Source organism: Nycticebus coucang, chromosome 16 (assembly GCF_027406575.1).
Source record: "Nycticebus coucang isolate mNycCou1 chromosome 16, mNycCou1.pri, whole genome shotgun sequence".
Taxonomy (NCBI): Eukaryota; Metazoa; Chordata; class Mammalia; order Primates; family Lorisidae; genus Nycticebus; species Nycticebus coucang.
Genome location: NC_069795.1, coordinates 89,853,158 through 89,873,120, shown reverse-complemented (window position 1 = coordinate 89,873,120; position 19,963 = coordinate 89,853,158). Strand labels below are relative to the sequence as shown.

The window sequence follows — 19,963 nt, the reverse complement described above, 5'->3', positions numbered from 1 at the left end:
CCACCTAGCCAGCTTTAACTTTTTTTTTTTTGTAGAGACAGAGTCTCACTTTATGGCCCTCGGTAGAGTGCCGTGGCCTCACCCAGCTCACAGCAACCTCCAACTCCTGGGCTTAAGCGATTCTCTTGCCTCAGCCTCCCGAGTAGCTGGGACTACAGGGCCAGCTTTAACTTTTTAAGAAGTGAATCTGTGGGCTTAGGAAACTCCAGAACCCAAAAGAGATTTTAATAAATGACTTGCAAAGTTTGGGTGTTGCACAGTGGATGAGGTAAAGTCATGCCCTTCCCCTTACACCTAATTTTAGAGGCCAGCTTAGGTTCCTGACCAGCTGGTCAGTGTGGTATTAAAGGTTCATACTGCATGAAGGTCAAAGTGTCAAATGATGATGATGATATAAGAATTGCCAGCTTTCATTTACTAAGTTCTTATTTTGCTTAAGCTTATATGCTAAGCACTTAAGTATCATAAAATGCCCACAACAATTTACAAGTGAAGACATAAGGAAAAAGATTACATAACTTCCAATGTCAGACAAGACAGATTTCATTAAAGTCAGATTTGGAACTCAGCTGCTCTTAATCACCATTAGTCATTCTTCTAAGTCATGGCAGAATTAAGACTCAGACATAGGGGCGGCGCCTGTGGCTCAGTCGGTAAGGCGCCGGCCCCATATACCGAGGGTGGCGGGTTCAAACCCAGCCCCGGCCAAACTGCAACCAAAAAAATAGCCGGGCGTCGTGGCTGGGGCCTGTAGTCCCAGCTACTCGGGAGGCTGAGGCAAGAGAATCGCTTAAGCCCTGGAGTTGGAGGTTGCTGTGAGCTGTGTGATGCCATGGCACTCTACCGAGGGTGATAAAGTGAGACTCTGTCTCTTAAAAAAAAAAAAAGAAAAGTCTTTAATGGATGTAACTGGGAGGATTTGAGAAATTAATGGTGCCTTTCCCATGTCTTTCTGAGGTTGTGACTTATCAAAAAAAAAAAAAAGACTCAGACATAGCCACTTCCCTCTGGGCAATTTCATCATGCTTCAGAGTGGGACCATCACTAGCAGGTGCATTTCCATGAAACTCAGCTCCCTTGGGCCAGGCATCCGTGACAACTAGGCAGCTGCAGGAATCATAAGCACACATTGAGCTGAAGTTAAGTCAGGTAGCACCTGTTTATTGAGCACTCTACAGGTGCTTGTTCCAGAGGCAAGGCAAGACAACATCAGGAGACAGGTGTAACCTTGACCCTTACTAGCCCTGTGAGGCCGATGAATATCATTTGCGATATGCTCTGATGTGTTGAGGTAGCAAGAGAAATAAAGGATGGCACTCCTGGGTGGACACAAGAGCGTAATAATTGGTTAAGTACTGGGCCACCCCTTATGCCAGGCGTCCTCAAACTTTTTGAACAGGGGGCCAGTTCACTGTCCCTCAGACCATTGGAGGGCCGGACTATAGTTTAAAAAAAAAACTATGAACAAATTCCTATGCACAGTGCACATATTTTATTTTGAAGTAAAAAAACAAAATGGGAACAAATATAATCACACCGCCTCACATGGCCTGTGGGCCGCAGTTTAAGGACCCCTGCCCTATGCAGTCCCACTGGGAAATCTGACTCATTCCTATCTACAATAAATAACACGTGGCAAAAAGTGTGATTTCACACTTGGTAGCAATTTAGAAATATCAGGCTGGGAGAAAGTCTGCCATAAAAATTAGCAGTTTCAGTGGGCCCACCACAATTCACAAATGGAGAATCCCGATGATTTTCTAACACCCAGCCCTGGGTTCCAAATAGAGCCCTCAGTAGTATGTTATATACAAAGATAATTCTGTGAAGGAGGAAATGGATGAAAATTAAAAAATAAAATTCTGGGGCGGCGCCCGTGGCTCAGTCAGTAAGGCGCCAGCCCCATATACTGAGGGTGGTGGGTTCAAACCCGGCCCCGGCCAAACTGCAACCAAAAAATAGCCGGGCGTTGTGGCGGGCGCCTGTAGTCCCAGCCACTCGGGAGGCTGAGGCAAGAGAATCGCTGAAGCCCAGGAGTTGGAGGTTGCTGTGAGCTGTGTGAGGCCACGACACTCTACCGAGGGTCATAAAGTGAGACTCTGTCTCTACAAAAAAAAAAAAAAAAAAAGAAAATAAAAAATAAAATAAAATTCTGTGAAGGAAGAAATGTGTCAAAATGAAAAAAAAACAAACTTAATAAATAAGTATCTGTATACCCAAAGATGACCTAAAGATTAATACAAAGCCATTCGTTCAGCCAGGCCTACCACAAGCCAAGCATTAAGCTGGGTGCTAGGGGCTCAAACGTGAATGAGACACACTTCCTGCCTAGGAAGGGAGAGGTATGTGCTACGCACAGGTGGAAGCACAGGGAAAAAGTGAATAAACTAGAGGCAGGATAGGAAAACCTTGGATAGGTGACACTCAGCTGGAGCTCAGAGGACAGAAGAATTTACTAACTGAAAACAGTGAAGGGTGTTCCATACAGAGGGATACCAATGTAAAAAGGCCAATCAGCTTGAATGGGTAAGGCATGTTCAGAAATCATGAAATGTTTAGGATTATCAAATGCGAGTAAATGCAAGGGGCATAATGAAGGATGAGAGTCTGGAGAAGGGTAGGTATGAAAAGAGAGAATGTAACATCTGCTGTTTTTCCTGGGAATTAATAGGAAGAAGGGCCACAATGCAATCTAGTTGTTTGGACCGGGCATGGTGGCTCATGCCTATAATCCCAGCACTCTGGGAGGCACAGGAGGGAGGATCCCTTGAGCTCAGGAGTTGGAGACCAGCCTAAGCAAGAGCGAGACCAGTCTCCACTGAAAATAGAAAAGACAGCCAGCCATTGTGATGTGTGCCTGTAGTCCCGGCTACTTGGCAGGGTGAGGCAAGAACATTGCTTGAGCCCAAGAGTTTGAAATTACTATGAACTATGATGCCATAGCACTCTACCCAAGGTGAAAGAGTGAGACTCTGTCTCAAAAAAATAAAAATAAATAAAATAAAAATACAATGCTGTTTGAAGGATATCACACAAAGACAGTAGTAACCCAGCAGAAACGGAGCAATGGGCAGCGCTCAAGTGGCTAAGGTGCCAGCCACGTTCACAGGAGCTGGCGGGTTCGAATACAGCCCAGCCCGCCAAACAATGACAACTATAACCAAAAATAGCCGGGCATTGTGGCAGACACCTGTAGTCCCAGCTACTTGGGAGGCTGAGGCAAGAGTATCGCCTAAGTCCAAGAGTTTGAAGTTGCTGTGAGCAGTTATGCCACGCAGGGTGACAGCTTAAGATTCTGTCTCAAAAAAAAAAAAAAAAAAGAAAGAAAGAGAGCAATGCTGTATGCTGCTAGGAGCATTTCTGGTGTTACGTAAGTGATGGCTTTGGATTGAATGGTTTTCAGGTGAGTGAGCCATTCATAAATTCTATAGCAGAGTAGTAATGTAGTTTTATAGCATAGGCCATGTTTTGGGAGCAGCAGTAGGCTGGCTTATGGATAGAATTTTAGGGGAGGAAAGAACTGGCTCCTGATTGGAGAGCAGTTTGGCCACAAGGCTGGGAGTTGACCACCTGGTAGGAAGGAGTGCCCCTGGGAGGACAACTTAGCTGAAATGAAGCCTATGGCAGGACATTAATGTTATCAAGGGACCTTGAAAATAACTTCCAGACATCTGCATTTGGCTAGAGAGGCTTAGAAGCTGAGTGCTTAGAGGTGGGGAGAAGCAACAAGAATGTTTAACTTAGCTCTCCAAATTCCAGGTAGCAGAAAAATAAAATGACAACTGCCTCCTTTCTAGTTGCCAGGCACCTAGCTAGGCACTTTATATACATTGTCTCATTTAATTTTCATGACAACTTACAAGACTTTATGAGTCACATTTTATAGAGGCAGAAACCATGCTGCTAGAGGTTAAGTAGGTTGCCCAAGTCTCTCAGCTGGTTAATGGCAGAATTTAGTTTAAAACACCAGATCTGTGTTCTCTCATCCTCAATTTTGTATTTTGAAATGTTTCAAACTTACAAAAAAGTTGAAAAATAGTACGATATTTACTATTAATTTATTCTTCATCTGGAGTCACCTGGGCTTTATGCCATAACATCACCTTGTCTCCCCTAAGGTACTGGTTGGGATATGACTGGCAGATAGCACAAAATCTGTGATGTGATAGAAAGAAGTCAGAGGAAAAGCAGAGATTTAGGAAAACTCCTTCTACAGGTGACTGAAGAAAGCATGAAAATGTATGGACATCCTGGAGGGAGAGAAATTGGCAGAACTGTCCAATTTCTTTCTGCAGCACTAGGGCTGGGGGTGTCATTAGCAATGGAAATGTAAATGGAATCCACAGATTCCAAACACTGAGTAGAAAAGAGCAACAGGTTTTTAAAATGGACTCAGACCTTTGTATCTGTATCTATGCAAACATGTAATCAACATTCTTTCAGTGCAATATTGTGCCGTGTGTGTATTAACACTGCATACCTCAATGTGTTGCATGTGAAGTTCTATTGTGTTCTTCAGAGCCCATAAAATAAGACTCCAGGCCAAGTGGTGAGTGTTATGAGAAAAACTTAACGGCGAGCAAAACGACATCCCAGCTCACTCCCCGCACGTCTCGCGCAGCAGTGAACGTACCCCAAACGCACACCGTACAGTTCTGCGGGATTCCGAAGACTCCGAGGAGGTCCGCGCCGGGGCGGTGCCTCAGGCGCGGGGGAGGCTGGGAATCGTAGTTTCCGTCCGGCCTCCGGGGCCGGGGTCGAAGGACTGGGTCGCCCAACGCTAGCCCCGGCTTGCTCGGCCGCAGGAGGGCTTCGGAGTAGGAGGGGCGCAGGGGACGTGGCGCGAGGGCGTCTGGGAAAGAGGGCGGGGCGATGGTGCGTGCGCAGCGGGCCGGCAGTGGCGGCGGCGGCGGCGATGGAGGAGGGTGGACGGGATAAAACGCCGCTGCAGACCCAGCAGCCCCCAGCGACGGTCCCCGGGGGCGCGGATGAGAAGCCGAGCGGCAAGGAGCGGCGCGATGCCGGAGACAAGGACAAAGAACAGGAGCTGGTGAGGCGCGGCCCCGGGAGCTGGCGGAGGAGGCCACAGGCTGAGTCACGGCGCTCCACAGGCCTCAGACCCAGCTCCCCAGCGGCCCCACCGAGCCCAGGAGAGGGCTGATGGGGCGACCCTCGGGACTCCCAACACCCCGCCCCTCTAGGCCCTTAATTCTCCATTCTGCGCTGGCACTTCTGCGTTTCCCACCAACCCTTATCACTACTTCTTGAGGTGGGCTCGGGCGGGTCATTGTCACCCATTTTCTAGAACGGTATTCAGGCAGAGCCTGGCTTAGAAGTTGGGCTGCCTTCCCGTCAGGGCTTCCCATTCCCACCCATTCCTTGTCCACTTGCCCCTTCTAAGGAGGCAGGCTCATTCCCCACCTTCCCTAGGTTGAGTGGGAGGAGGATGTGTTTGGGACTCCTCTTAATGAGTTTCTTCTCCTAACCCTCCAGTCTGAGGAGGACAAACAACTTCAAGATGAACTGGAGATGCTCGTAGAACGCCTTGGGGTGAGTCATGACGTTAACGTGATTGGGTGCATATTTGGATTTTACCCACTTGCTTGATTTCCGTTTTGAGGTAACAACTCTTATGGGAGACAGACTTTATTTTAGGGTCAATGTTAGGATGTGGGGAGGCAGGAGAATTACAAGGCATATTTTTACGGTTTTATAGCTTGCTTTTGTAAGAAAAGCAGAATTCTTAACTCTTAACTAGGCTCATTTGTTTTTGTGACCGGCAGTTGGGGAATCACAGGTGAATAAGACATTTCCCTGGATTAGTTGTTAAATATTTCTGTATTATATTATGACTCAGAGGGGTGTGACTCCTTTTTGTCTGATCCCTAACATTTCCTTTTCAGGAGAAGGATACATCCCTGTACCGACCAGCCCTAGAGGAACTTCGGAGGCAGATTCGTTCTTCTACAACTTCCATGACTTCAGTGCCCAAGCCTCTCAAATTTCTGCGTCCGCACTATGGCAAACTGAAGGAAATCTATGAAAACATGGCCCCTGGGGAGAATAAGGTAAAACAGTATTTCAGAGGCTGGTGGAGACCTAGTTTAGGAATTCCCCTAGACTGTGGGCTATCACTATTCACCTCATAGACCTAAACCGTGATCCAATTGACCAGAGTTCATCATAGTCAAGATATGCACAAAAGGGCTGAAAGGATTGGAAAGTTTTTAGAAGACACTGCTTTTGTCATTCGTTTGAACCTTGGGATTTCATTAGCATGGTTTATATTTAAGTTATGTTTAACTTTGGCTTTTCTCTTTTCTTCTATGTTATGTTTTCCCTCAGAAATATACCCTACATTCAGTCACTTCTTTGCCAGTTGGTACAACCATAATCCAGGAAATTCTCACCTGGATTATTACAGCAGCCTCATAACTGGAATTCTTGCTTTTGTCCTTGACCTCCTACACAGTGTCTTTCATTTAAAAGCCATAGTGATGGGCAGCGCCTGTGGCTCAGTGAGTAGGGCGCCGGCCCCATATGCCGAGGGTGGCGGGTTCAAGCCCAGCCCCCGCCAAACTGCAACCAAAAAATAGCCGGGCGTTGTGGCAGGCACCTGTAGTCCCAGCTGCTCGGGAGGCTGAGGCAAGAGAATCGCGTAAGCCCAAGAGTTAGAGGTTGCTGTGAGCCGTGTGACACCACGGCACTCTACCGAGGGCGGTACAGTGAGACTCTGTCTCTACAAAAAAAAAAGCCATAGTGATATTTCTAGAATTTGGGTCATTTCTGCTTAAAACAGAGGTTCTCAACCTGTGGGTCATGACCCCTTTTAACTGTATTAAAGGTTTGAGGCATTAGGAAGGCTGAGAACTACTGGCTTAAAACCTTAATAGTTTCTAATTGCAGTTAAAATAAAATTCAGCCTGGGTGTAGTTGCTCACACCTGTAATCCCAGCACTTTGGGAGACAGAAGTGGAAATAATTTGAAGCCAGAAATTGAAGACCAGCTTGGGAAACATGGCTAGATGCTGGAGGCTCTTTCTTTGTTTTCCCCTTTATCACCTTTCTTTTGTTTTTTAGGAAAAAAAGGCACTCTACCCAAGCTGTCACCCTGGGTTGAGTGCTGTGGCATCATAGCTCACAGCAACCACTAACTCTTGGGCTCGAGAAATCCTCTTGCCTCAGTTTTTCTATTTTTAGTAGAGACAGTCTTGCTTTTTGCTTAGGCTGGTCTCAAACTTGTGAGCTCAAGCAGTCCACCGCTTTGGCCTCCCAGAGTACTAGGATTACAGGTGTGAGCCACCACGCCAGGCCCCTTCCTTGGGTTCAAAAGGAAAATAGGGCTGGCTGCCTGTAGTTCAGTGGTTAGGGCACCAGCCACAAGCTCTGGGGCTGGTGGGTTCGAACCTGGCCCGGGCCTGCTAAAAAAAAAAATAGCCGGGCATTGTGGTGGGCCCCTGTCATCCCAGCTACTAGGGAGGCTGAGGCAAGAGAATCACTTGGGCCCAAGAGTTTGAGGTTGCTGTGAGCTATGACACTATAGCACTCTACTGAGGGCAACATAGTTTCCATCTCAAAAAAAGGAAAATGATAACACCACCTTGGTTCTTGTGAGGCTTAACTTAGAAAACATGTAAATTTCTAATACACAGGCAGTGCCCTTGCTTAGTGGGTAGGGCGCCGTCCACATACACTGAGGTTGGCGGGTTCAAACCTGGCCTGGGCCAGCTTAAAGCAGCAATGACAACTGCAACCAAAAAATAGCTGGGCATTGTGATGGGCGCCTGTAGTCTCAGCTACTTGGGAGGCTGAGGCAAGAGAATCTATTAAGCCCAAGAGTTTGAGGTTGCTGTGAGATGTGATGCCACAGCACTCTACAGAGGGTGACATGGTGAGACTCTGTCTCCAAAAAAAATTTCTAATACAGAAACTAGTCCATAGTTAATTTTGAGAATAGTGACAGTGGTCTTTGATTTCATGTCATATTCCCCTTACCGTGGACTGTTGGATTTGACTTCAAAGAATTTTTCTTTATAGCGTTTTGCTGCTGACATCATCTCTGTTTTGGCCATGACCATGAGTGGGGAGCGCGAGTGCCTCAAGTATCGATTAGTGGGCTCCCAGGAGGAATTGGCATCATGGGGTCATGAGTATGTCAGGTAAGATCTTTTCTTCTTGGGAATCTGAAGAGGCTCTAAGGTATAATTCTCAGTTCTATCTTAGAGTACTATCTGTTTTAGAGTACTATTACCCTATTTCCCCGAAAATAAGACAGTGTCTTATTTTAAGGTGTGCTCCCAAAGATGCGCTAGGTCTTATTTTCAGGGGATGTCTTACCTTTCCTGTAAGTAGGTCTTATTTTCAGAGGATGTCTTATTTTCGGGGAAACAGGGTATATTGAATTTCCCAGATACTGAATTCCTTGGCCCATAGGGAAATGCTTCCCCTGAAGCTGAATTCCCTTAGTAGTCTGAGCCTATCCATAGGCATCTAGCAGGAGAAGTGGCTAAGGAGTGGCAGGAGCTGGATGAGGCAGAGAAGGTACAACGAGAGCCACTCCTTACCTTGGTGAAGGAGATCGTCCCCTACAACATGGCCCACAATGCGGAACACGAGGCCTGTGACCTGCTCATGGAAATTGAGCAAGTGGATATGCTGGAGAAGGACATCGATGAGAATGCATACGCAAAAGTCTGCCTCTATCTTACCAGGTGAGTGAGTGTGGTAGGGATGGATGGCAGGGCTGCTCTTCCCAGCACTTCTCTCTCAATTTTGCTTCCTCTGTTCTCTCAAGGCATCTTAAGGGTAGCATCAGGCTGTTGTTAATTTTTGTGAGTTTCTTGAGGACAGTGATTCTATGTCTCCTTATTAGTCCTAGCATCTAGCATAAAGCTTAGTATAGAGTAGGCATTCGTTATTTATTGTGGGTAGAAGAATTCAGTGTGATAAATGAGTCTCTGGTACGTTCTAGATTCTTTTTTTTTTTTTTTTTTGTAGAGACAAAGTCTCACTGTACCGCCCTCGGGTAGAGTGCCGTGGCGTCACATGGCTCACAGCAACCTCTAACTCTTGGGCTTACGCAATTCTCTTGCCTCAGCCTCCCAAGCAGCTGGGACTACAGGCGCGTGCCACAACGCCCGGCTATTGTTCTAGATTCTTTTTTACTTTTTCTTTTGTAGTTGTGTGAATTATGTGCCTGAGCCTGAGAACTCTGCCCTACTGCGTTGTGCCTTGGGTGTGTTCCGAAAGTTTAGCCGCTTCCCTGAAGCTCTGAGATTGGCACTGATGCTCAATGACATGGAGCTGGTAGAAGACATCTTCACCACCTGCAAGGATGTGTATGTAGGGAAGAAGTTGTCAAAGGGAGAGATAAGCTTATCTGGGCATTTATCTAAAGAGTTGGGACTTGTTTCTGATTAGGGGTTGAGGGGATTTCTTGTGTGCTTATTGGACAGTGGCGAACAGCTGTGCTGACTCTCCCACAGGGTAGTACAGAAACAGATGGCATTCATGCTAGGGCGGCATGGGGTGTTCCTAGAGCTGAGTGAAGATGTAGAGGAGTATGAGGACCTGACAGAGATCATGTCTAATGTGCAGCTCAACAGCAACTTCTTGGCCTTAGCTCGGGAGGTGAGACTCTTTGCTCTTTTGTCATCAAAGCTTCATGGTTGTAATTCCACATGCCATTTCATATTCCTGGCTAGACACTCTTTTGTCAGAATTGGCATTCAGTAGGATAGCAGGAGGGACAGCTTGGGGGAGTACTAAGGGAGCAGTTGTGACCCTATGACTTCTCTTCAGCTGGACATCATGGAACCCAAGGTGCCTGATGACATCTACAAAACCCATCTAGAGAACAACAGTGAGTAGCCCTCTATGTGAGTGAGGATTGAAGGATAGCTAGTCGTGCCCCTTGTATTGGGAGTGATGGCTTGGCCAACATGCTTATATTATAGAGGTCAGAATTCCCATGAATCTTTTTTCTAGGTCACCGCTTGGGGGCAGAGATAGAGAATTTATTTATTTATTTATTTATTTATTTTTGCTGTTTTTGGCCCAGGCTGGGTTTGAACCTGCCACCTCCGGTATATGGGGTTGGTGCCCTACTCTTTTGAGCCACAGGTGCCGCCCTAAGATAGAGAATCTTAAGGGAAGCAGAGATTGGCTGCCTTTGCTCTTTTCTTGTCCTATTCTAAACTTTCTTCCCTTTTCCTCTCCCTCCTGTGCAGGATTTGGGGGCAGTGGCTCTCAGGTAGACTCTGCCCGTATGAACCTGGCCTCCTCTTTTGTGAATGGCTTTGTGAATGCAGCTTTTGGCCAGGACAAACTGCTGACGGATGATGGCAACAAATGGCTTTACAAGAACAAGGACCATGGTATAATTCTGTTCTTATTTTATCTTTTGTGTTGCTTTGTTCACTATTTTTGTCCTTCTAGAGTCATATTTTTATCTGATGAGGGATCCATAGTACAGTTCTTTGGAGTGACCTTTATAACACTTTCCTCGGGGCAGGACCATTTAGGCCTGATAGATTCTTCCTTGGTATAGGAATGTTGAGTGCAGCTGCATCTCTTGGCATGATTTTGCTGTGGGATGTGGATGGCGGCCTCACCCAGATTGACAAGTATCTGTACTCCTCTGAGGACTACATCAAGGTTGGTCTGAGCACAGCCCACTTGGGAGATTTCCCTTTGCCATGTTCTAATGCCCAGTAGTGCCTTCGTTTTACTGATAAGGTGTACCCAGTTTTTAAATCCAATTAAAGGAGGTGTGGAAGGCCCATGTTGCATCCTTTGTGGTGAGGAAGGTAAAGTCTCCTGAGTGAAAAATCTGTTTGCTCTTTGTAGTCAGGAGCTCTCCTTGCCTGTGGCATCGTGAACTCTGGGGTCCGCAATGAGTGTGACCCTGCTCTGGCACTGCTCTCAGACTATGTTCTTCACAACAGCAACACAATGAGACTTGGTTCCATCTTTGGGTAAGGTTTCTCACTTTTGTCTGGTAACACTCAGCCTATAAGCTCTGAAGAACAGGAACTGGGTCCTTTCACTTTTATATTGACAAAGACTACTACTATGTTTATTGACTACTGTGTATTTGACTCTTGGTGAATGTTTGTTGAAAAGGTGAATGAATAATCTTCCTTTTTGTTCTTTACTTGCCTTGTCCTTGGTATGTGTTGGGACTGCCTGTCCGTGGATTTTGCAGGCTAGGTTTGGCCTATGCTGGCTCAAATCGTGAAGATGTTCTAACACTGCTGCTGCCTGTGATGGGAGATTCCAAGTCCAGCATGGAGGTGGGTAGAAGCTGTCAGTACTTAGGGTTGGTAGGGAAGGTGCTAGTTCATGAGTTACTCTCTGTGGCAAATAATGAAAAAGTTTTTTGTGTGTTTGTGTATGTAGGAGGGTATTACCCCAGTGAAATTCCTTAGAACTGGGATTCTAGGCCTCTGATTGGTAGTGAGATCGAGCCCTGTCTAGAAGAAATACCTGGATTAGAGTGAAGAGTAACTTAATGCAGCTTGGAGTTGATGATTCTCTCTGAGTGTTTCAGTTATTGGCCAACCTTAAATTTTCTTATCTTTGTGGAGTTGTTTTAGTGATGGATAAATACAATATGGTGGCCAAAAGCATAGGTTTTAGAGTCAGAAAGGCCTGAGTTCAAATCCTGCCACCTTTGCTTATAAGCAGTGTGATCTTGAACAAGTAACTCAGTCTCTTTAGGCCTCATTTTTCTATCAGTAAGAGGGCAGAATCACAGCAGGACCTGTTACCAAGGGGTTGTTATGAGGATTAAATGTTAATGGTATGCAAAACAGGTGGCATAATAACTGGCATATAGTAAGTACTTGATAAATAGTGCCTGATAATGTTTTTCTTTTCTTTTCTTTTTTTTCCTGAGACAAGATTTTGCTCTGTCACTCAAGCTAGAGTGCAGTGGGCTAGTCATAGTTCACTGCAGGCTGCAACTCCTGGCACAAGTGTTCTTTTGCTTCAGCCCTGGCCTTATGCAGTCCTCCCACCTTGTCCTCCAAAGTACTGGGATTATAGGCACTACCCCCAGCTAATATTGTTATTTTAACTTACCATAAAAAAGGGATTACTACCTACTTGTATTAGGGAGAATATCTTACAGTGGTCTAAAAGTTTTCTGGGGTTTTTTTTGTTGTTGTTTGTTTATTTGTTTTCGTAGAGTCTGATATCTTGAGCCAAGACAGATAAACAAGTACAAAGGGTGCCAAAACAGTGTATACACATTTCATTTTTATTTATTTATTTTTTTGAGCCAGAATGTCATTTGTCACCCTCGGTAGAGTGCCTTGGCATCACAGTTCATAGCAACCTCAAACTCTTGGGCTTAAGTGATTCTCTTGTCTCAGGTGCAGGCCACAGTGCCCATCTATTTTTAGAGACGGGGTCTTGCTGCTGTCTCCAACCTGTGAGCTCAGACAATCCACACGCCTCAGCCTCCCAGAGTGCTAGGATTACAGGGCTGAGCCACTGTGCCTAGCTTACACATTTTAAGAAAGGAAAAAACTATTAAAATTGTAATATTCAATATGTATCAGTATTGAAAGATGAATACAGGTCATATTGAGCACCACAACTTATTATGGAAAATACTGATTCTCTTACTTCTAGGTGGCAGGTGTGACAGCTCTAGCCTGTGGAATGATAGCAGTGGGATCTTGCAATGGAGATGTCACTTCTACCATCCTTCAGACCATCATGGAGAAGTCAGAGACTGAGCTCAAGGATACTTATGCTCGTTGGCTTCCTCTTGGACTGGGACTCAACCACCTGGGTGAGAGGAATGTCTCTCTATTTGGGCAAAAGGCTAACAGTAACTGGGAGGGTTTGTGTGTCAGGCTGTGCTGCATGGAAGCAGGTGTCCTCTGACCCCTTGAATCTATCCTGTAGGGAAGGGTGAGGCCATTGAGGCAATCCTGGCTGCACTGGAGGTTGTGTCAGAACCATTCCGCAGTTTTGCCAACACGCTGGTGGATGTGTGTGCCTATGCAGGTCTGTGTATTTGTTACTCTGTCTCTGTATTTGTTACTCTGTCTCTGTCTCGTGCTTCCCCAGTAACTCCTCACTTCTCTTGGTCCTTTTTTTGAGGTTGTTTCTTCTTTCTTATTCTGAACTGCTTTAGATTCTTGAGGCTTCTCTGATTTCCAAGTAAGCTTTTCATTGGTGCCTTCTCATTTCTACCCTTCTTACCCTTGCCACCTTGCTGTAGGCTCCGGGAATGTACTGAAAGTGCAGCAGCTGCTCCACATTTGTAGTGAACATTTTGACTCCAAGGAAAAGGAAGAAGACAAAGATAAGAAGGAAAAGAAGGACAAGGACAAAAAGGAAGCCCCTGCTGACATGGGAGCACATCAGGTTATGTGGGCAGTTAGGCACTTTCAAGAGTGAGGGCCTGAGAAATGATAAGCATGTAGGGGGTTGGGGGAGCTGGGTTTGGTTCTGTCTTAGATCCCTTCTGGATACTGCTACATATTGAAATGGCATGAGACTGGCTTTTGTACCTGAGGGAGGAAAGGTGTTCCCCATGGGATGGCTTTTTATTCTTTTTTTTTTTTTTTTTTTTTTGAGACAGAGCCTCACTATGGTTGCCCTGGGTAGAGTACCATGGCATCACACCTCACAGCAACCTCAAACTCTTGGGCTTAAGCGATTCTCTTGCCTCAGCCTCCCAAGTAGCTGGGACTCCAGGCGTCCACCACAACCCCCAGCTGTTTTTAAAGATGAGTTCTCGCTCTGGCTCAGGCTGGTCTCGAACCTGTGAGCTTAGGCAATCCACTCACCTTGGAATACAGGCTGGGAATACAGGCATAAGCCACTGTGCCTGGCCCAGATGGCTTTTCTTACGTGGGAATTAAATCAAAGGTGACTGCTTTTTTGTTCCTTGAGCTTACTGGGTTCCACTGTCTCTTCATATGTAGGGAGTGGCTGTTCTGGGGATTGCCCTTATTGCTATGGGAGAGGAGATTGGTGCAGAGATGGCATTACGAACATTTGGCCATTTGGTGAGTATAGCATGAAGATGATTATAATATACTGGTTTTGGGCTCAGTGTCTGTAGCTCAGTGGTTAGGGTGCCAGCCACATACACCGGGGCTGACAGGTTCCAACCCAGCCCAGGCCTGCTAAACAACAATGATAACTACAACAAAAAAATAGCTGGGCATTGTGGCGGGTGCCTGTAGTCCCAGCTACTTGGGAGGCTGAGGCAAGAGAATCTCTTAAGCCCAAGAGTTTGAGGTTGCTGTGAGCTGTGATGCCACAGCATCCTACTGAGAGTGACATGGTGAGACTCTATCTCAAAAAACAAACAGACAACAAAAAAAAAAAAAAACAGGGCAGCGCCTGTGGCTCAGTCAGTAAGGTGCCGGCCTCATATGCCAAGGGTGGTGGGTTCAAACCCAGCCCTGGCCTAACTGCAACAAAAAAATAGCCTGTAGTCCCAGTTACTTGGAAGGCCGAGGCAAGAGAATCACCTAAGCCCGGGAACTGGAGGTTACTGTGACCTGTGTGATTTCACAGCACTCTACCAAGGGTGATGAAATGAGACTCTGTCTCTATGAAAAAAAAAAAGAAACAAATAAAAAACCAATATACTGATTTTGGTGGCCTGGCATTCCCAAAGGAGACTTTCCTGATTCTTTTTCTTTTTTTTTTTTGTAGAGACAGAGTCTCACTTTATGGCCCTCTGTAGAGTGCCGTGGCCTCACACGGCTCACAGCAACCTCCAACTCCTGGGCTTAAGCGATTCTCTTGCCTCAGCCTCCCGAGCAGCTGGGACTACAGGCACCCGCCACAACGCCCGGCTATTTTTTTTTTTTTTTGGTTGCAGTTTGGCCGGGGCTGGGTTTGAACCCGCCACCCTCGGTATATGGGGCCGGCGCCTTACTGACTGAGCCACAGGCGCCGCCCCTGAGTCTTTTTCTTGATGAAGTGGTCATTTGTCGTGCCTTTTCTGTAAAAGTGAAGGCCCTCTTTCACCCATTAGTCTATGCCTGTAACTGAATTGTTTTTACTATTTTCCCCTATACTGTCATTTTCTTTGATCACTAGCTGAGATATGGAGAGCCTACACTCCGGAGGGCTGTACCTTTAGCACTGGCACTAATCTCTGTTTCAAATCCACGACTTAACATCCTGGATACCCTAAGTAAATTCTCTCATGATGCTGATCCAGAAGTTTCCTATAACTCCATCTTTGCTATGGGCATGGTGGGCAGTGGTAAGTATCAGGCATAAAAAGATTGTAAACAGATTTAGGGGGGAGATTTGAGGCCTATTTTCAAGTCTTTTTAATGCTTAACATTTCCAGGTACCAATAATGCCCGTCTGGCTGCAATGCTGCGCCAGTTAGCTCAATATCATGCTAAGGACCCCAACAATCTGTTCATGGTGCGCTTGGCACAGGTAAAGAAAGAACTCTTCTTAGAGTATATGAAGGGAAGTATCTGTGGTGATGGAAGGGGAACATGGAGTCTTGGCCTGGGGGGAAGATGTGAACAAGTTGTGGGATTTCTTTTCAGCTGGGGTAGGTGATATCTCCTGAGATGTGACTCCTTACTTCCATTTTCCTCTATTTTTTTCAGGGTCTGACACATTTAGGGAAGGGCACACTTACCCTCTGTCCCTACCACAGTGACCGGCAGCTTATGAGTCAGGTGGCTGTGGCTGGGCTGCTAACTGTGCTTGTTTCCTTCCTAGATGTTCGAAATAGTGAGTTCCTCTCAAAATCTTATATTATGGTGCATAGTACAGTGTCTTCAGGCCTACTAGGGCCACTGTGGTAGTTAAGGATCAAGAATTCACATCACTCTGGGTTCCTGAGGTTCTTTGGGCTTGTGATGGGCCACAGAAGAAATTAATTTCCTACATTTTTGATCCGGTTCAAAGATATTTGAGGACTGTAAACCCAGCATTTGCTCCCTAAGTGGAAAAAAGTGATTTGCCATTCCAAGGGTTATAAGCAAAGTAAGGTGGGGGTATCTCTGGTTAGCAGTAGGGTATATGAGGGGAGGGATATGGATTCAGGTGTATGACTGAAGGGTTATAGTGACATGCTTGAGGTGGGCTCCCAGGGTTCTAGCTAGACCTGCCCTACTATCTCTTAATTGTTTTTGTCCTGTGTGCTTCCCTCAGTCATTCTAGGCAAATCACACTATGTATTGTATGGGCTGGTTGCTGCCATGCAGCCCCGAATGTTGGTCACATTTGATGAAGAGCTGAGGCCATTGCCAGTGTCTGTCCGTGTGGGCCAGGTAAGGGATTGAATAGAGGGGAGGGCTTAGGCTATATTCTAGAACTTAGAGAATACATATATACTTCTCTAAAACTTGTATGGGCATTGGGTTGTTTCTCTTCTCCCATCTGGAGTTCCTTCTTTTCAATTTTTTTTACCTTACAGGCAGTGGATGTGGTGGGCCAGGCAGGCAAGCCGAAGACTATCACAGGGTTCCAGACACATACAACCCCAGTGTTATTGGCCCATGGAGAACGGGCAGAATTGGCCACTGAGGAGTTTCTTCCTGTTACCCCCATTCTGGAAGGTTTTGTCATCCTTAGGAAGAACCCCAACTATGATCTCTAAGTGGCCCTCTGGGGCCCTGAGCTATAGCTAATGTATCAGCGGGCCATGCTTCCTGCTGCCAGGGCTGGACACTGTCTCAGACCTTTGAGGGAATTGTTACCTCCTGTTCTTTTGTTACTGAATGAGATAACCTTGTTGAATAAAGACCTTTATCCCCAAGGTCTCTCTGTCTGCTTCCTGGGGTATGATGGCAAGAGGCTAGACCGGGGTGGGGAGTGGATATGAGAGGGCATTGTTTGAAGCAACTGTGAGCCCAGACTAGCAGGGAGGCTGCCCTGAATAGAAACAACTAAGCCCCTTTCCCTTCTTTCCTTCTTTTTATAATCATCTTGTTTTTTTTTTTTTTTTTTTTTGTGGTTTTTGGCCAGGGCTGGGTTTGAACCCGCCACTTCCAGCATATGGGACCAGCGCCCTACCCCTTTGAGCCGCAGGCGCTGCCTATAATCATCTTCTGTTTTCATTTTCCCTTGAGAAGCTGATAAATGTAATGGAGCTTCATTCTAAGGGATGGATATACACAAATTTTCATACAAACTCTTACAAATAACTTTCCAAGGGGCTTGTGGATGCTGTAACACCACCCCTTGCAAGTACACACTCTTCAAGGCATCATCATCTAACTTTGGGTTAAGGATGGCCAAGAGTAGGCAACCGCATACTTTTCTTTGCTGCTAAATGAAAAAAAACATTTTACTGTGATCCTCTGAATTTAACTTCAGAACAGTGGCTGGCACTAGACCCATAAATGTAAAAGTATAACTTATACATGCTTCTGAGACTTCACGACGACTTTGAGGGGTAGGTATTATCCCCACATTTTGGTGACTAATATGAAATTTGGAAAGGTTCAGTAACTTGCCCCAGTGGTGACAAGATGCTCTTAATTCACTTTTTTACTGTCTCTGGAGCCTTGGAGACTTAATGGTCCCATTCTAGTCCAAAGCCTTAGCTAGCTGCAGAAGCAGCTGCAACTTTGGGTTGAGTCATCTGCACTTGGCAACCTATATAAAAGCTTGAAGCTCTGGACTTGGGAGTCAGCAGACTTGTCAAGCCCCTTTAGTATGACTGCCGTAATCAAATCAGCATGTGTGATGAACCTTTGCTATTGTTTAACATGGATATAGTAGTCACCTCTGATTTCCAGTGATGGTGATGTTAAAATAAGTTGTCAAAACATATAAGTAAAAGGATAGTTCTCTATCAAATCACAATTTGGATGACTGTGCTTCAGAATAAGACAGTTTCAAAGTGACTTTGCTTTTCATGTTCAGTCATTCATTCAGCAATGAATATCAATGGAGCCCAGCTCTGCATTGGACATTATTCAAGTTTGTGGAGATGCAAATATAGGAAAAAAAACCCACCATCCTCAAAAAGCTTAATGTAATGGAAAAGAAAATCACATGAAAACAATTTTGATGTATTATGGGTGTGAACAAGGGGTCGCTGAAATGGAGCCACAGTGGGTAAGTCAGAAGAGACTTTTTCGGGAAGCTTATACTTGGAGGAAGATGAATTTATCCAGAGGAAAATAGGGTAGGATATAGTCAAGGGAGTTAGCAACAGCCAGGAAGTCCTTGAGGAAAAGCTATTTCTCTTCAGGAACTATGGATATTTTGGTTTGGCTATATATACAGAGATCAGGGAAAAGTGAGATAGGTGATAGAGATTCAGGCTAGAGTTTTGTTTGCTAAGAATTTGACAGTATCTCTCTCAATGGGGCCCATTGAAAGAAAGCAGGAAAGTGACATGATCTGTTATCTGGGTGAGAAAGCTCACCCTGAGGCCTGGAGACCAGGCAAGGGAAATGAATGCCTGAACTAGGACAGTAGAAGTGGGGAGGTGTGTAGGGCACCAGCCACATACACTGAGGCTGGCAGGTTTGAACCTGGCCGGGGCCAGCTAGAGAACAATGGCAACTGCAACAACAACAAAAATATGTGGGCACCTGTAGTCCCAGCTACTTGGGAGGCTGAGGCAAGAAAATGGCTTAAGCCCAAGAGTTTGAGGTTGCTGTGAGCTGTGACGCCTCTATACTCTACGGAGGGCGACATAATGAGACTCTATCTCCAAAAAAGTGGGGCGTTGGGGAAGGGTAGATGTAAGAAAGTTGTTTTATTCTTGTTTTTGACAGAGTCTCACTATGTTGCCTAGGCTGGAGTGTAGTGGCCTCATCATAATTCTCTACAACCTCAAACTCATGGGTTCCAACAATCCTCTGACCCAATTTCCCAGACTGCTAGGATTACAGGTAGTGAGCCACCATGGCAGAAATTTTATTTTATTTTATTTTGAGACAGTCTCTCTTTGTTGCCCTAGCATCACAGCTTACAACAACCTCAAACTTCTGGGCTCAAGCATTTCTCTTGCCTCAGCTTCCCAAGTAGCTGGGACTACAGGTGTCTGCCACAACACTCAGCTTTTTTAGAGACAGGGTCTCCTTATTGCTCAGACTGGTCTTGAACTGGTGAGGTCGGGCAATCCACCCCCCTCCGCCTCCCAGAATACTAGGATTACAGGTGTGAGCCACCGCACCTGCTTGGAAATTTTTTTTTAAAGATAAAAATCAATAGGACTTGATTATGATCCAAACACCAGTAGAACCTAATGTCTGATTGGAGGTAGTGCTTTGCTAGAGAAGGAATGTTGGATGAATCCAATTTTCAGTTTGGGTACTGTCCAATGAAAAGGAATACATAAGCAACAATATGTTGTTTGAGGGCAAGTTGGACTGGATTGACAAATTCTGACCAGGAAGTTAACTATCTGAATTTGTATTAAAACTCAAAACTATCTGACTCAGCAGGTGGATTCAGTTCTAGGATGGTCCCGTCTAGCCTCCAGTATCTTTTGGCTGCAGGGCGGAGGTTTTGGGATTATTTTTCCCCAAATAGAAGAACATTTTGAATTTCCCATGGTTGGCTTTTGCCCCTCCCTGGGAGTGTCCGATCTTTGTAAACTACAAACCTACTTAACTACTTGCCTAGTTAGAATGTATCAATCTTTTTGTTTGTTTGAAGAGAGAACATAGAGTACAGTGGCTTTACATAGCTCACTGAAACCTCTCCACTCCTGGGCTCAAGCAATGCCTCAGCCTCCCGAGTAGTTGAGACTAAACAGGTGCACTGCAACCACGCCCTTGCTAATTTTTAAATTTTTTTGTAGAGAAGGGGTCTAGCCGTGTTGCCAAGCTGGTCTGGAACTCCTGGGCTCAAGTGATCTTCCTGCCTCTCACCCTTCCAAAGTGCTTTCATTAGAAATTAGAGGCAGAGCCACCGCACCTGCCAATTTCCTTTGTTATAGATCTTTCAGTGATCTAATCTACTTTATTTTGAAAGCCTGCATAATTCGTAT

The 19,963-nt window shown here is 45.6% G+C and overlaps 1 protein-coding gene across 1 annotated transcript; it reads left to right on the top strand.

Annotated features, from left to right (window-relative positions):
* Positions 1 to 4,801: 4,801 nt before the first annotated feature.
* PSMD2 (proteasome 26S subunit ubiquitin receptor, non-ATPase 2) lies at positions 4,802 to 16,768 on the top strand. The gene is made up of 21 exons (XM_053564305.1): positions 4,802 to 5,050; positions 5,494 to 5,550; positions 5,904 to 6,068; positions 8,038 to 8,159; positions 8,487 to 8,711; positions 9,180 to 9,338; positions 9,486 to 9,630; positions 9,802 to 9,862; positions 10,230 to 10,376; positions 10,550 to 10,656; positions 10,849 to 10,976; positions 11,207 to 11,294; positions 12,640 to 12,802; positions 12,919 to 13,020; positions 13,238 to 13,383; positions 13,947 to 14,030; positions 15,079 to 15,247; positions 15,338 to 15,432; positions 15,612 to 15,738; positions 16,162 to 16,280; positions 16,427 to 16,768. The coding sequence occupies exons 1-21, from the start codon at positions 4,916 to 4,918 to the stop codon at positions 16,607 to 16,609; spliced, it is 2,727 nt and encodes a 908-aa protein (XP_053420280.1). The 5' UTR covers positions 4,802 to 4,915; the 3' UTR covers positions 16,610 to 16,768.
* The last annotated feature ends 3,195 nt before the right edge of the window (positions 16,769 to 19,963 follow it).

What these genes read in the sequence shown, in the direction of transcription:
- PSMD2 (XM_053564305.1), top strand. Translation starts at nt 4,916, where the DNA reads ATGGAGGAGGGTGGACGGGATAAAACGCCGCTGCAGACCCAGCAGCCC. An exon ending in GTCTGCCTCTATCTTACCAG is followed by an intron (nt 8,712 to 9,179) that starts GTGAGTGAGTGT and finishes TTTCTTTTGTAG; the next exon opens with TTGTGTGAATTATGTGCCTG. An exon ending in TCTTGGCCTTAGCTCGGGAG is followed by an intron (nt 9,631 to 9,801) that starts GTGAGACTCTTT and finishes ACTTCTCTTCAG; the next exon opens with CTGGACATCATGGAACCCAA.